Source organism: Danio rerio, chromosome 20 (genome assembly GCF_052040795.2).
Source record: "Danio rerio strain M-AB ecotype USA chromosome 20, GRCz13ab, whole genome shotgun sequence".
NCBI classification, from domain to species: domain Eukaryota; kingdom Metazoa; phylum Chordata; class Actinopteri; order Cypriniformes; family Danionidae; genus Danio; species Danio rerio.
Genome location: NC_141040.1, coordinates 50,962,812 through 50,980,680, shown reverse-complemented (window position 1 = coordinate 50,980,680; position 17,869 = coordinate 50,962,812). Strand labels below are relative to the sequence as shown.

The 17,869-nt window shown below is 36.9% G+C and overlaps 1 protein-coding gene across 4 annotated transcripts in view; it reads left to right on the top strand.

Moving 5' to 3' along the window:
- The window catches only part of esrrgb (estrogen-related receptor gamma b), a 41,262-nt gene that overhangs the window by 13,223 nt on the left and 10,170 nt on the right, over positions 1-17,869 (top strand). For all 4 annotated transcript variants that reach the window (XM_087296569.1, XM_087296567.1, XM_087296568.1 and 1 more), the window contains 4 exon segments: positions 5,628-5,983; positions 10,566-10,682; positions 17,323-17,427; positions 17,654-17,836. In XM_087296569.1, coding sequence (XP_087152695.1) covers positions 5,628-5,983; positions 10,566-10,682; positions 17,323-17,427; positions 17,654-17,836 — 761 coding nt within the window.

The window sequence follows — 17,869 nt, the reverse complement described above, 5'->3', positions numbered from 1 at the left end:
ATGCAATCTCGATAATTATTTTCTATTTTGAACGATAAATATATATATATATATATATATGTGTGTGTATATGTGTGTGTATGTATATATATATATATATGTGTGTATATGTGTGTGTATGTATATATATATATGTGTGTATGTATATGTATATGTATATGTATATGTTTATATATATATATATATATATATATATATATATATATATATATATATATATACATACACACACACACATATATATATATAAATAAGTTGTTATGCTTCCAGGTTTAAAAGTGAACCGACGCCACAAAAATGAGAGGGTCCATTAAATGGCACAACATATTTTAGGCCGATAAATTTTCAGTGGTGGAAAATTCTGTGCATCTCTAATATTAACACACTTTTAGATTCCCACTGTTGCACATTTCTGCTGCGTGATTGGCTTGTAGATCAATATTGAGTAAAACAAAAAAGTGCAGTGCTTATCATTGTTATTGACATAAATTTTATCGCGATTTGTTATAATATCTTTTATTGGCTCAGTCCTAGGAGGCATTCACAAGCAATTCACACTAAAGAAATGCTAATTATCTGAAGGAACTGTTAGTGCTCAGAGAATTAGGCGCTAGAGTTAGAAGGGGGGAATGTTTTTTTTTTTTTTTTTTTTAGAGAGAAGAGTGGTCATACAGGTGGTTTGTCAAACCCACTCACCTGTGCGAAGTTCACTACATAAATGCACAATTTTTATTTATTTAGTATTATTTTTTTTTGTATATTTATACACAGAGCAGGGGTGCCCAAACTATTTCTTATGAAGGGCCAAAAAACAAACTTGATTGAGGGTGTTGGGCTGAAGATATGCCAAACATTATTAAAGTTGCCATTGGTGATTTCCTAATTTATTTTAAAATAACTAAAACATTTCTTTATATTAATTAATGCAGTTTATATTTTAAAATATTTTATATTTTAAAATTCATTTTCAACTTATTACAGATACAGAAAAAAAATCAAATTTATAACAGAATGGAGTTACATTAGTCAAGCTGCACATGTTTTTTTGCCTTGATTTGCTCTGTTAAAGGCAATTACCCCAACCCTCCCCATCATTCTCCCTCTCTTCTCATGTGGGATGGTGGGCCAAATCAAAGGTTACCATGGACTATTTTTGGCCCTAGTTTGGACATTTCTGATGTAGAGTGATTGTAAGAATGTGTCTGGTGCAAAAACTGGGGCAAGTGTCATTAAAAAGATGAAAAAGTGTCTTTCCTACAGGTGGTTTGTCAAGCCCACTCACCTGTGTGAAACTCACATTTTAAATGCACATTTTTTGTTTTGTTATATATATATATATATATATATATATATATATATATATATATATATATATATATATATAGAGTGATTGTAAGGATGTTTCGGTGCAAAAACTGGTGTGTCGGTTAAAAAGGTAAAAGAGTATTTCTACAGGGGTTTGTCAAGCCCACTTACCTGTGCGAAGTTCACTTCATAAATGCACAATTTCTTTTTTATATATATATATATATATATAGTGTGATTGTAAGGATGTTTCTGGTGCAAATATTGGTGTAAGTGTCGGTTAAAAAGGCGAAAGAGTGTGTTTCTACAGGTGGTTTGTCAAGCCCACTCACCTGTGCAAAGCTCACTTCATAAATGCACAATGTTTGGTTGGTTTTTAAATATTTAGAGTGATTGTAAGGATGTTTTAGGTGCAAAACTAGTGTAAAAGTCGGTTAAAAAAGTGAAAGAGTGTGTTTCTAGAGGTGGTTTGTCAAGCCCACTCACTTGTGTGAAGCTCACTTCATAAACGCACAATTTTAGTTTTGTTGTTTATGTATATGTATATATAGAGTGAATGTAAGAATATGTCCGGTGCAAAAACTGGTGCAAGTGTCGGTTAAAGACATGAAAGTTTGTGTTTCAACAGGTGGTTTGTCAAGCCCACTCATCTGTGCGAAGCTCACTTCAAAGATGCACAACTTTTGTTTAGTTTTTTGTACTGAGAGAGTGATCATAAGGATGTTTCTGGTGCAAGTGTCGGTTAAGGTGAAAGAGTGTGTTTCTACAGGTGGTTTGTCAAGCCCACTCACCTGTGCGAGGCGCATTCAGAATTATTATTGTTTTGTAGTTGTCATGTTGTGAAGTGCGGGAGAGAAAAGAAGAGAAGTAGCATCCACAATTGATCAATCTGATGAACAGAGTTTGGGAAAATGATGACTCAAAATTATGAAGTTAGTTGTAGTGTGAACTCTCACTTTAAAAGTGTTGAGAAACTAGGGGAAGAAAAAAATCACAAATGTAATCCTGCTGTATATTTATGTAAGAATTGAGGCAGAGCGCTTTAATAAGCACACGTTCTGGCAGCGTTTACTGACCGTCTTACAGCAATAGGATTTGAAATGTGTGATGGAGTCACAGGTAATTCCTCTGGATCCCAGACAAAAATCCTGATGGGCTTTAAGATCACGTTACTGGCTGCTGCAGCAGGGTGTGTGTGTGTGTGTGTGTGTGTGTGTGTGTGAGGGATAGAACAGGACAGGTGTGTTCAGGTGCTGTGTGTGCTGTAAACACCACACCTGACATGGTGGGAAATCTGTAGTTGTGCTGATAAAAAGGAAAACCAGGGCACTAAAGTTGCCGTTCTGTCAGATTTCAGCTCGTTTCAGCTTTTTATGCATTGTAAAACCTGGTGAATTTGCTGTAAAAATCGCTAAAAGTTGGTTAGAACTATGTTTCAGTTAACCATGGTTAATAAAAATACCTTCATGGTAAACAAAAACTGTTTGTAGAGCATGCACAGCGTGACCTACACGAGGACAAAACATCATCAGGGTAACACATGTGATAGTAAAACCTTTACTCTACGAAAAGTATTAAAGTAAAAGAGTAATATTATTGCAGTTTAAAATAGCTGTTTTCTATTTAAATATATTTTAAATGTATTCTTTTCCACTGATGCCTGAGTTTTCAGTAATATTATAATGCATCACAGCCAGGAATAAATTACATTTTAAAATACATTCAAATATAAGACAGTAGATTTAAATCTAAGGTTTTCTGAGCATCATAAGCACATTAAAATGATTTCTGCAGTTGATTCTATACGTGGGAATCACTATCAAAACATATTTTGAACACATTTGTTTTATGTTGTTTATACTGTAATTGTTTAAATCAGCCAAATCGATGAATGCCAAAGAGCTTTTACGGACTTTCAAACGTTTATGCTCTTAAAGTAGGGAAAGTTCAAGAAAATGGAAGAAAAGGTGGCATGTAATAAATAATTAATAACTTTTTTTAACACGATGATTTGTTTGAGATTATATACAGGCCTAGTTTTGTGTATTATATGTTAATGTGTCACATTTACAAAATCCAGAAGAACATAAAAAAACGTACACTGTCTTGTAATTGCTGCAATGAAATCTCCATATCGTTCTGTGATAATCCATGTCTTTACTGGCATTTCTGCGTTATAAACAACCGTAACATTAACATATAGATGTGCAGCAGTGTTGTTTTTTGGTAATCATCGACAGAACAAAAAAGAAATGCAACTCTTAAGAGCAAATTAAGTTTTTGAACCACAATATAGTAAAGTGTAAAGTGTATAGCGCAGCTCTTTGTTAATGAATGCAACAGAATACTGGTCATTTGATCAATTGTAATAAATACTGTAACGCTAGTGTAATCTGTGGTGCATTGTGATGGTGTATAATTATAAAAATGTAGCCTATTGGATAATTTATAGCTAGGTGTGTTGTACAATAATTAATAAGTATCCTTCAAAACACTATAGTTGTAATGGCGATCTATTTCTTCCAGTTCTCCACCATTTCCAAAGGGACTCGGCACAAACTTGCAATGCAACAGTTTACTTTTCGTTTGTCAGGAACAACAACAATCAAAAAACAAACAGAAGACCGTAGTAGTAGTAGCAGTAGTAGTAGTAAAACTTTATTGTCCTTGACAGGAGATTTGTTATGGGCATCGCCATATTGCTGCAGACACTCACTAAAACAAGCAATAAACACAATAGAAAATACAACAATTACAAAATTTATAGTGCTAAATTAAGATATACTCTTATTAAATAAACCCACTGACACAGATACAAAGGATTTCTTATAGCGGTTTAACCTACACTTTGGGACTCTATATCTTCTACCAGAGGGAAGCAGTTCGTACTGTGGAAACAAAAATGAGTTGGATCTTTTACAATCCTTTCCACCTGATTGAGGACACAGTTCTCATATAAAACTTGAGGATTAAAATATTCATCGTGCCCGACAATTTTCCATGCTGTCTTTCAGAGATGCATCAGTTTAGATTTACACTGAACAGATAGGTTGCCAAACCACACTGCCATACCTGGCAATGCTTTCCAGAACTGTTTTATAAAACAACATCATGAGCTTCTTATTAACTCCAAAAAGACGCAACCTCCGTGAAAAATACAATCTCTGGTGTAAACGAGAACAAACCCACTCAATGTGTGTTTTCCATGTGAAAGAATTGTCGATGTGAATACCCAAGTACTTACTGGTTTCTGACTGAGTAATAGGATGGTCATGTACAACCACTTGACGATTGTCATTTACACTTTTCCAAGCTTCAATATAAAAAATGGTTTTGAAGAACGGTCAACAAGCCCCTTCCTTCTTTCCCCTTCATTTTCCCTGTTGCTTACGCATACATATGACGTATGGCATTATTGAACATATGAAACGTCATGTACATAATATCCTAAAATAAACATATTAAATGCTGTATTAAATAGCAATAACTATATATCTCAATACAAATAATATAATATAATTGAAAAATATTGGAAATCTCCTAGTGCTCTTAATGGTTATAGTACTTACTATAATAGCTATCTACTGCCTCAATGACAGGCAAATATATTTGAGCTCAGTAGAAAACTCGTCCCTCTTCATGATATAAGGATCATGCCCAGTTATGTGGTTATCTTTTTTGAAATATGCTATACATTGCACAAACCATTCAGTTTTTACTTCCTGCCCTTTATCTGAATTTCACGCATCACCAGAACCATGTGATTGAAAACAAGCTACTGTATAGTGTCGAGTGTGACATGATCCTTCGGAAATCATTTTTATGTGCTTATGACGCTCAGGAAACCTTTATTATTAACAATAATGTCAAAAAAAGTTATGCTGCTTACTTATTTTGGGAGATTTTTAGAAACCATGGATTTTCCCTTTTACATTTTGATAAATATAATAACTTATTGTAAAATAATAATAATGCTGAAACCAAATACTGACCCCAATCTTTAGTAGTAATGTAAAATGCCGATAAAAGCTGATAATAAACTGACTGTTATATATAAAAACACAACTTTAATACAACTTCCTTCATTCATTCATTTTTCTAGAAACTACTTAGTAAAACATGCCCTGTCATCAGGATTAAAATAAATCAGTAGAAATGAGATTAAAACTATTATGTTGAAAAATGTGTCGAAAAAAAATCTCCATTAAACAGAACTTGGTGAAAAACGATCAAAAAGGATTCAAATTGAATTTAACAGGGTTAATAATTCTGACTTCAACTGTATATGTTTAAAAATGTCTCTCTTTTGTTTATTTCTAAAGCTTCATGGACATGATGTCATTCAGCGGACACTGTCCCCCTTATATTAAGACCGAACCGTCCAGTCCGTCCTCACTGTCAGATAGTCTGACCCAGCACAGTCCCGGAGCCTCATCAGACGCCGGGAGCAGCTACAGTTCAGGACCTAAAGGAAACCTGGCAGGCCTGGACTCTCCGGCATCGTACCTGCGCAGTGCCCCCTGCAGGCTTCTGGAGGAAGCGCAGGCGAAGGGTGAATACGGGCTGAGCTCAGGCCCCAAACGTCTGTGTCTGGTGTGTGGAGATGTTGCGTCTGGATTCCACTACGGGGTGGCTTCATGTGAGGCCTGCAAAGCATTTTTCAAACGCACCATCCAAGGTTAGGAGTTTTTTAAAACTTTAAAATGTGCATTTTTTATGCAATGTTTGACGTAATCTTAACTAAAACATGAAGAGAGGGTGGGACATAGAGTAGCTCCTCCCTTTTAAAAAAATAGCCAATAGTTTTTTTGTTTAATCACAGCTTTGTCAGTGAGAATGGTTGAGCTCAAGCACATCAACTCCAAAGCAAACAAGAAGTGTATTGAAGGGGGCGGGGCATGTCAGATACTAGAGAGCATTTGATTGGTGAAGATTTGATGAGAAACTGAAATATCAGGTGACGGGAAAAAAAACATTGATCCATTTAGGCGCAAGTGACAAACTGCAAGCTTTACATGTTTGTATCAGGTTTATATCGTATAAAGACAAGTTTTGTCACTGTTTTGGAATACACTAGCGAATACATATCCTTAAAACTAACAAACTGAAACGAACACCTAAAATTTTTTTAGACATCTACGTTTTTCATTTAAATTGTAGTATTTGTGTTTTTATCATTTTATATATTTGTTTTTTTATTGTTGATTAAGGCCCAATTCTATTTTTGTACACCTTCCCCTTTTCCTTGGCCCTTGAAACAAAGTGTAAAGCGAATTGGGACAGCACTACAGCACCTGCACACGTCATTATATGTCATCGTGATCTCCTTTATCATATGAGAACAGATGATCGTGACTGCTGTAGTGATTCCAGTTGTGCTATTTTTGGGTATTTATCTTCAGGAAATCACTGAAGGCATATATTATCTTATCATATCTAATGTGGCAATAAGATCATAACTGTACTGTGCATTTACACCCTGGCCATATTCATCTATGTAAACACACTAAAAACAACATTAACACTATAGCAGACACTGTAAAAAGCTCATTCTCAGCCACTAGACATTACTGACAGGGTATTCGAGTGTCATCGAGTGACAGAATGTTGTGGGTCTGCTGTACAGCAGGTATGATTAGAGATTTTAGATAGCGAAATTTAGCTGGTTTTATTTTAGCTTTTTTTTTTAGAGCATGATGGTAAAACATGAACATGGTTATAAATATATTAAAACGTGTTTGTTTGTTGTAAAAATTCGTAATAATGATAAAAAAATACTACTTTGTGCATCTCTTTACTTGTGGGTGCAGCTCTGGCAGGTGTATTCTGGGAAATTTTCTTACCCCTTGGTTTTGAGTGTGGTCCTGAAAAATCTTCATTCGAATGGGTAACTAGCCTTTCCCCTTAGCCCTACACTTTCAAGCTAAAGAGAAAAGGGGAAGGGCTAAAAGGTAGAATTGGGATTGGGCCTTAGTCTTTAAATGGTTTTACATTTAATTTGAGCTATTTTAGTGCCTCAGCATATATTATATGAAAAACAAGATTTTTTAAATTAAATTTTTATGTGAGTTATCTTACACTATCTTACACTATTTATAATTTTTAACATTAGTAAACTGTATATTTTTTTAAAAAGAAGTCTCTTCTAAAATAAGACAAAATTATATTGATAAAAATTATTAAATATTATTTAGGAATTATGAAACATTTTTTGATCATTAAACCAGCACATTAGATAGATTTCTGATGGGGGGGCGAGGAATGAACATATTTATTACTAAATATGTTCATTTGGAGCTGTTTCATTGTAAATAAACAGTTAAATGGTCAGTATTATGTTTTATTGTTATTATTTTACAAAAGAAAATTATATATACATTAGCAGCAAATACATTAGCAAACAGTTCAGCCTATTAAAAGTAATAGCTGTTATAATGAAATAGAATCAAGCTATCAAATCTCATTAGCCGTTTCTTCACTGTATAACTTACACATTCTGATTAAAGAGCAGCGAATGAATCTCTCATTTAATTAGATAATTTGTCCGTTTGATTACATTAAATAACTGGTGTCGCTTTAAAATGCACACATCTAGCAATATAATGAAGGCATTCAACTGCTTCCCTAACTTTTTATGCTCATTTAAGATGAAAAAACACCAAGATCGACATCTTTAGATATTATTATTATTATTTATGTGTATATGTCTGTTTAAACACGCACCCAAAAGCCAGACTTTCGCTGCGCTTCAAATTGCATGTGCAGAATCCGTTTAGCAAACAGCGTCTATTTATCACTATGCATCATTATATAACCGTTTTGAGAATTTCATAGGAGGTGTGACGGCACTTTTAATAAAAAGGAAGGGGTATCGTGCCGTTTTTATACTTATTTCAAAGTGTTTTCTTGCCTAAACAAAGTGAAAGCACAGAAAAGACTCACATTTAAAAGCAGGGGCGGCCCCTGGTGGTTTGGCGGTATGGTTTGCATTTAGAGAGGTTCAGCTCTTTAATGTTTCTTACCACCCTTCAGAAAGAGACTAAAAATACAGGAGTAATATACCTTTACGGGATGATAGCGGGATAGAACTGTAAAATACGGGAGAATCCCTGGGAAAAATGGGAGGGTTGACAGGTATGACTAGATATCGCATACGGACTGTGTGTGTGCGTCTATAGCGCCACCACATTTGTACAGACTCCCAGGACCAAAGTCATTCAACCGCACTAGTCAAGACTAAAGCCAATGTGAAGATGCTGGACTTTAGTGCTGCGTACGGGTGTAGTATTGAGCAAACAAAGAAAACAACGCATAAAAGCAGAACATTTCTTAGGGTAGATTTAGTTTTTTACGATTTTCTGTATGTTATGAACTTTTGTGCTCAACAAGTATTAATGATAATACAGTTAGTAGCACCAACTTGCACTTAATACCAGGCTTATGCTTGCTTTGTTGTATTAAATCAGCAAATGTAACGGAGGCCAGCTAGTGAAGTGCTGTGCAGGTAAACAGAGCAACTGACTCTCATGCTGAAGGTTGCCGGTTTGATCCCAGCTAGGAGCGGGTTGGGTGGTGTAGGACCGGCAGGGTTACATTGGTGGTGTGACCCAGAGGGGAGTGAGGTTTAGGGGGGATGAGTGTGGAGGCCACGGTCTTTAGCTTTCTTGTTAGAGCAACTGACTTCCATGCGGAAGGTTGCCGGTTTGATCCCAGCTTGGAGCAAGTTGGGTGGTGTAGGACTGGCGGGGTTACACAAACAATGTAAATGAAACATGACAGCAAGATGCTGCAATGCTAGAAACTTGTATTATTGTCGGCTAAGAGAACGAGTCGTTACGGAGATTCATTCACCAACGAATTGCTCCCTCCGTTAGAATGAGAAGTGAAGCGGGAGAGGGGGGTGTGATCAGATTAGATCGGATTAGATCACATTTAACAGGGAGGGAGGATAATACATTTCCATACACACAAACACACGCTCTTTGTCAGCGATGCCCGTGCGGTCACTGATCCATCGATGTAGAAAAGTGATGTAAAATTATGATTTTCATAATTTAAAAAAATATTTGCATACTGACCAGCAGGAAAACTCCCGATCATAGATATATATATATATAAGGGATGTAACAAAATTGTAAATACCGTCATACCTCAATAGCAATTTCTTTCAATATTACCGTGGTTGTGACTCAATAAAATCATAGGTCTTTTGGTGGAAAGTTTGCTCAAGCGAATGGGAGGTAGCGGAAACTACAATTCTCATCAGCCTAGATGCAGCATCATAGATCCAGTAATGCAGAAATGGAGGGTGCTGCTAGTAGCGGCAAAGAAAAACAGCTAAAAATGGTCAAACCTAAAGCGGGTTTTAAATCAGATGTGTGGAAGCCTTTCAGTTTCTCTCTAAAAAGAAACAAGAAAGAAGAAACGGTGACAGAAAAAAGGGTATGCAGACACTGCCAGACTGTGCTAAAATACAAGTTGGGAATACGACTAACATGATGGGGATTCTTTTAGTCAAGGGGACAGCAGAACACAGCACACTGCTCGGATTGATGGAGACATTGACTTGTACCACCAAGAGACCTCTATCTCACTCATGGCTTGTCCTTTCGAGTGGTGTTTTATTTTATGTGGTTTAATATTTTTTTATATTAAAATTGAATAATTTAAGTTCCTGTTTGAAAGTTTACAAATAGATAATTTGTATGTCATTGATCTGTTCAGTGTTGAGGTAACCTTAACATTCTAGCACTTTTTTTGAGTCTCTTCAATAGTTTTGTTTTTCCTTTAAATGATTCAATAAAAAACGTACCGTGCCATTCATACTGAGGTATTACCGTATCATGAAATTCTGATACCGTTACATCCCTATATATATATATATATATATATATATATATATATATATATATATATATATATATATATATATATATATATATATATATATATATATATATAAATGTATGTGTGTATATCTCTGGCTCTGGATGGCCACAGTCCTCTGCTGCACCTTGGTCCCATATTCATTTCAAAGGAGCGCTACCCTGTAAAATGGCGGCTGTATTGACGCATTCCTTCCAATCTTCCTACATCTAATGTAAATATCTATGGTTTCTACACACTTTTGTTTACATGCCTTGTAATACACTCTCTAATGATGTCTAGTGTGCTGCAGAATGGGAAATGTGTGTGTGTTAGTGATGTTTTTTGATGATTCTGGTCCTGATGTTGCGTGTGTGTATGTGTCTGTCCATCAGGTAACATAGAGTACAGTTGTTCAGTCAGCAGAGACTGTGAGATCACTAAACGCAGGAGGAAGTCCTGTCAGGCCTGTCGCTTCACCAAGTGTCTGTCTGTGGGGATGCTGAGAGAAGGTGAGAGTTCAATATTCAGTCATTTTTCTTCGGCCTAATCCCTTATTTATCAGGGGTCGCCACAGCGGAATGAACTGCCAACAATTCCAGCATATGTTTCCACGTAACGGATGCCCTTCCAGCTTTTAACCCAGCCTGGGAAACACCCATACACTCACACACGCTCATATACTATGGCTAATTTAGTTCATCCAATTCACCCATAGTGCATGTCTTTGGACTGTGGGGGAAACCGGCGCACCCGGAAGAACATGAGAACATGCAAACTCCACACAGAATTGCCAACTGACCCAGCTGGAGCTTCAACCAGCGTACCGTATTGGCTTCCTGAGGGAGAGCGGGAGGTTGCCGCTTGGGACACACACCAAGCAGCAGCAGGGGAGTGCTGCACCAGTCACTGAATCCAGCGTATAGCTGTCCGCCACATTCTGTCTTTATTTTATGCAATAATGTGTTTGTCATAAAGTTATCTGTGGCTCAAGTGACTGCATTCTGTGTTTAGCTTTTCGCTTGTACGGTGGCTCTGAACTGTCAAAACACCTCTCAAAGAGCTTTTTTGGATGCGAAAAGTGTAGAAAATTGAACCCGGTTTGTTTTTTTTTTTTATGATGGACGAAATTTTCGAAGGCAGTTTGTCAAAATGGTTGACACAACGTGAGGTCATTCATTCATTTTCTTGTCGGCTTAGTCCCTTTATTAATCCGGGGTCGCCACAGCGGAATGAACCACCAACTTATACATCAAGTTTTTATGCAGCAGATGCCTTTCCAGCCGCAACCCATCTCTGGGAAACATCCACACACATTCACACACACACTCATACACTCAGACAATTTAGCCTACTCAATTCACCTGTATCGCATGTCTTTGGACTGTGGGGGAAACCGGAGCACCTGGAGGAAACCCACACAAAGGCAGGGAGAACATGCAAACTCCACACAGAAACGCCAACTGAGCCGAGGTTCGAACCAGCGACCCAGCGACCTTCTTGCTGTGAGGCGACAGCACTACCTACCTCGCCACTGCCTCGCCACAACGTGAGGTCGAAATTATTTTTTAACATGCAAAAATTATGGACTAAAATTTAGGATTCAGTGTGCAGTAACCTTTAGTCCGCTTTATACCACGATAATAAGTGCTGAATACTTCAGCTTATCATCATGATTTCTGTCCTGTAGGATGTAATGAAGACCACAACTCCCATGATTCCATACTTAATCACAGCCTTATGAAAAAAAAACCTTTGTTTATTATGAGTACACTCCCTCTAGTGGCGAAAATGACATATTGCGGCTTTAAAAAAAATTTTTAGCTGATAGTAGATGGGTGCAATTTAAGAGTAAAAAACATACAGGCAAATCAAATAAATTCCCGAACTGTCCTTTTAAGTGTTTTATTTTTACTGTGATCCATCAGGATTATTCCCATTAAATTTTTATCACTGTAATACATATATTTAAATTAAGAAAATTAATTAATTAATTAAGATAAATGCATTTTAAAGAATAAAGTTTATTCTAATTTATAATGAAAATCTTTGGGTGGTTTATTCTGCTTTGGCGACCCCTAATGAATAAAGGGACAAAGCCGAATAAAATTTAATGAAAAAGTATTATTACAAGAAAATTATATGTATATTTAAATGTGTATTGTAGTTGTAAATGCCTTTAATTCTCTTAAAGAAGCACTCCTTTTTTGGAAATAGGCTCATTTCAACTCTCCTAGAGTTAAACATTTGAGTTTTACCATTTTTGAATCCATTCAGTCGATCTCTGGCTCTGGCGCTTCAAGCTTAGCTTAGCATAGATAATTGAATCGGATTAGACCATTAGCATCTCATCAAAAATAACCAAAGAGTTTCTATAATTTTCCTTTTTATAGCATGACTTTCCTATAGTTATATTGTATGCCTTGGCTGCAGCAGGTGTAATGATGTTCTACTGTACCTGAAAATAGTCCCCAGTCCAGCAACAGCACTTTGTAATATCATTGCATCTGCTGCATGCATCGAAAGGCAGCAATGTTGCCTGATTATTATGCCAGAAAGAAAGTATAGCTATTAGCCATATCAACCTAGCAACTTTTCATTTCCCATCAGTCTTAGCACACAATGTAACTACAGAAGCATCAAATAGCAAAAATATGGAACCTCTTTTAAAGGGAGATGCTAATAGTCTAATCCAATTCAATGATCTATGCTAAGCTAAGCTAAAAGTGTTCCTGTTAGACCCGGAGATCGCTGAAGAGACTCAAAAATGGTTAAACTCATCTGTTTGACTCTCGAGGAGTTGTAACATGAGCGTATTTTCTCAAAAAGTGGAGTGTTCTTTGTAAAGCTTGACTTATTATGATGATTGTATTGTTTGTTGCTAGTCATTATTTGAGGTCAGCATTTTTATTCTCTGCATCAGAACAGAGCTGTTGTACCAATTACTGCTTTATACAAACAAATTGTTTAATTTCTTTCTTTTTTTGATGATGTGGGCAAGTTCTTGACAGGTTTTGTGAGGCTTTGACAAGTTTACAGACAATGGCACAATGTATTCAGCGCAGTAGATCTTTTGGTTTATTTTTCTGCGGAAGATTAAACACTCACATCATGGGCTTTTGGAAAACGCAGCTGTACTCTAGTGCTTTCATATACGCAGCCGCAAAACTAATAATTAGATTCTTTTAAAAGTGAAATAGTCAGCAAATTGGCAAAGAGTGTTAGATTAGTGCAGGTGTGGAGCCGTATTATTGCTGCCCTCATTTTGTTTCAGTGCACCTGCTTTTTTAAAATGCTGCCAAAAAAAAGTATAAAGGCAAACAGAAAAAGTTGTTTCTCGTTTCAGTTGGCTGTTTATTTTAGTCCGTTTCATTATGCTTGTTCTAGTTTGCAAACACGCTTTTTTCCCTGATCCCAAATCTGCATTATTAGATATGTAAAAATAAACTTCTTTTGTTTGTATATGATGCAAAATAAATTAAAGTAGTGGCCGAAAAACGTGTTATTATGCAATATAAATATATGAACATCATTATTAGATAAACTTGCTCGGGAAGTAAAGTCAAGACTTGGCATTATGTAATATGAGGCAATAAGTAATGTTATGCGATACACTCATCGGCCACTATTTTAGGTACACTTTACTAGTACCGGGTTGGACCCCATTTTGCCCTTTGAACTGCCTTAATCCTTTGTGGCTAAAGCTGCGTCCCAAATCGCATACTTATGCACTATTCTATGCCATTTTGTAGTATAAATAGTGTAAGTAGTGTGTTCACACTGAAAACTCTAAAAATAATAAGTGCACTTTAATTACCCGGATGATGCACTCATTCAGCCGCTAAAATGAAGTGTGGAATGATGGACACTTCACGCACTCAACGACCGCAGGTTTGCTTACGGAGCTATCGGAAGCACATGTTGAATAACTTTATTTATTTTGGATGGTGAAAGCAAAATTCTCCTACGAGAGTGATTATAGCGCCTCCCGATGGTGAATGTGGCAATACTCACGGCAGGTATTATTTGATAATTCTGTCGTTTATTTCACTGATTTGGCAACTGTCAAACGTCATCAGGGAAACGGTTTGAATTTCCGTTTAGTAAAAAAACATTAGTCTGCCATTTGGGGGACAACACTACATACATATACTATCCTGTTGAGTGTGTAAGTGCATAAGTACATAGTGCATGAGTGCATAGTGTATAGTGTGCCATTTGGGACGCAGCTATAGATTCAACAAGGTACTGGAAATAATCCACAGATATTTTGGTCTATATTGACATGATAACATCACACTATCATGCTGCAGATTTATCAGCTGCACATCCATGATGCGAATCTCCTGTTACACCACATCCTAAAGGTGCTTTATTGGATTGAGCTCTGGTGACTGTGAAGGCCATTTGAGTACAGTGAACTCATTGTCATGTTCAAGAAATCAGTCTGAGATGATTTGTGCTTTATGACATAGCGCGTTATCCTGCTGGAAGTAGCCATCAGAAGATGGAGACACTGTGGTGATAATGGGATGGACATGGTCAGCAACAATACTCAAGTGGCATTGACACAATGCTCAGTTGGTACTAATGGGCCCAAAGTGTGCCAAGAAAATATCCCCCACACATTACACCACCACCAGCAACCTAAACTGCTGATAAAAGGCAGGATAGATCCATGCTTTCATGATGTCGATGCCAAATTCTGACTCTAACATTCGAAAGTCGCAGCAGACTCATCAGACCAGGCAACGTTTTTCCAATATTCTATTGTCCAATTTTGATGAGCCTGTGTGAATTTTAGTTTCCTGTTCCTAGCTGACAACAGTGTGGCACCCTGTGTGGTTTTCTGCTGCTGTTCAGATTCAACATGTTGTGCATTTCAACTGCAGCAGATCGTCTTGACCATGTCACTTGCCTAAATGCAGTTGAGTTGCTGCCATATGATTGGCTGATTAGAGATTTGCGTTAACAAACAGTTGCACAGGTGTACCAAATAAAGTGGCCGGTGAATGTAACGCTGTCAGAGAGTAATCTTTACACATTAATTTATACAGTTTAGATGAATATTTTTGTACTTTTTGGTTGCTTTAAAGATTAATATATAAATCATATTATTGCAATTGGGTTTAATATCATATCAAGTTGGGCGACGCGGTGGCGCAGTGGGTAGTACGTTTGCCTCACAGCAAGAAGGTCGCTGGTTTGAGCCTCGGCTGGGTCAGTTGGCATTTCAATTTGCATGTTCTCCCCGTGTTTGTGTGGGTTTCCTCCGGGTGCTCCAGTTTCCCCCACAAGCCCAAAGACTTGCGGTATAGGTGAATTGGGTAAGCTAAAATTGACCGTAGTGTATGTGTGTGAATGAGTGTTTGTGGGTATTTCCCAGTGATGGGTTGCGGCTGGAAGGGCATCCGCTGCGTAAAACATGTGCTGGAGAAGTTGGAGGTTCATTCCGCTCTGGCGACCCCGGATTAATAAAGCAACTAAGCTAAAAAAAAAAGGAAATGAATGGATGAATCATATCATGTATTTTCCTGTACTGGGTTGCAGCTGGAAGGGCATCCGCTGTGTAAAACAGATGCAGGAATAGTTGGCGGTTCCTTCCGCCATGGTGACCCCTGATAAATAAGGCACTAAGCCGAAAAAAAAATTAATGAATATTATAATAAATTGTAATAGGCATTATAATTAACATTATTTTTAGAATTGTAATTTACATTGTTATAGCCTTAAGTTACTGATGTGCCAATTAATAAACAAACAAACAAAAAATACATAGTTATTATGTTGGCTTGAGAAAGCCAAAATACTGTTATGCTACTCTGTCTATGAAAACAAACGTATCTCCTCCTAGGCCGTTCATGCCACAAGGCCCAAATGTGGTCAAAATGTGCCTTCTACATTCAAGATTGTTGCTATATCTCCTCATGCCTGTAAGACTTATTGTTTTTTTAATAAAAAAATGTTAAATATTAAATTTTTATAATTTGGCCATATAAAAAAATTATACAAGCCCCAAATTTGGCCTAAAGCTGTATTAAGATGTGGTAGATTTTGTTGCTATATCTTTAAGGTTTATCAGACTTATAGTTTTCCAATAAGTAATTTTTAAGCATTATTTTTCTCAAAATATGGCACTCCATATTTTTTACTGATATGGCAAGCCGTTTTTGCATGTATCACCTTCACACTTATTAAGCATTGTATTTTCAAAAAAATACAGCAAGCCATTTTTACATAATGTTCATTCCCTTAGTCCCTTTATTAATCTGGGGTCGCCACAACGGAATGAACCGCCAACTTATCCAGCATTTGTTTTACACAGCGAATGCCCTTCCAGCCGCAACCCAACACCAGGAATACATAATGTTCAAGTCCAGTTTTTGACACTCATAAAGACTGTCATAGAAACATCAGGGTTGATTTAGATCACTCATATTGCCAAGAAGCTTTGATGTATCATCACTAACCTGTCAAATGTCCCCATAGCAATATAACAGTATAACCTAGCAACCATTTAAAAATAGCAATATCTCTACATCAGAACATCGTAGGGACCTGGGCATTGGTTTGTTTGACTCATGCTAGCAAATGGGACTTCCTGTGTACTATGCATGGTAACAATGATAATGGAAGCCAAGTGCTAATAACGATTAGCTACATGCTATGAATGATTATCTAAATGCAACAACATATGCTAGAAATGCCTACTAAGTATTAGCATTTGATCAAACATGTACTCGAGCATACCAACCACCTAACAATGCCATAATTGTTTTAGCAACTGCCTAGCAACCACTTAGCAACCGCCACCGTGCTTTCTGCCAACTGCCATTCCTAGTCCTAGCGCAGTCACGTTGGCTTTCTTAAGCCAACATCAAAGTTTATCAATAAACTTTAAGTTCTAGTTAAGCTTACATCACAATGCTTTTAATAATAACAACTTCAAAACTGAAAAATATGTCTGGAATTTATACTTAAATCCTTTTATAATAATGTACATTGTAGTGCACTTTTCATTTTCTTTTTTAAACATTATTTAAATAAATAAATAAATATTTCTGACTGTTCAAACCTTTTTTAAATCAAATGGTGTTTTTGTTCTCATGCCAGAATGAGCATGAATTTTCTTCTGTGTGTGTTTGTCTCCAGGTGTGCGTTTGGACCGTGTTCGAGGAGGACGGCAGAAATATAAGAGGAGAATTGACTCCGATTCTAGTGTTTACCTCAGTGTGCCACTTCCTCACAGAAAACCAGGTACAAAGTTCAATTCATTCATATATTTTCCTTCGGCTTAGTCCCGTTATTTATCAGGGGTCTATACTCTATACTCTTGAGAATATAACATGTCTGTTGTATTTTATCAGCATGCTCTGGTAGTGTTTTGCTTGCTCTGCAAAATAGTATTTAAATTTTCTTTCCAAAAGGAGCTGCATACTTTAATTACACAGGATAAGAAAGCAGCATCTGTTCATTTGTTTAGTGTCCTGCAGCGCTCATGCTGAAAATAAGGTGGTGACGCTCCTGCTGGGGGCGGAGCCAGAGAAGGTGTGTGCCATGCCTGACCCCGCCCTCCCCGATAGTGACATCAAAGCCCTGACGACCCTGTGTGACCTCGCTGACCGAGAGCTGGTGCTGAATATCAGCTGGGCCAAACACATACCAGGTACAGAGATATACACACACATAGATAGATAGA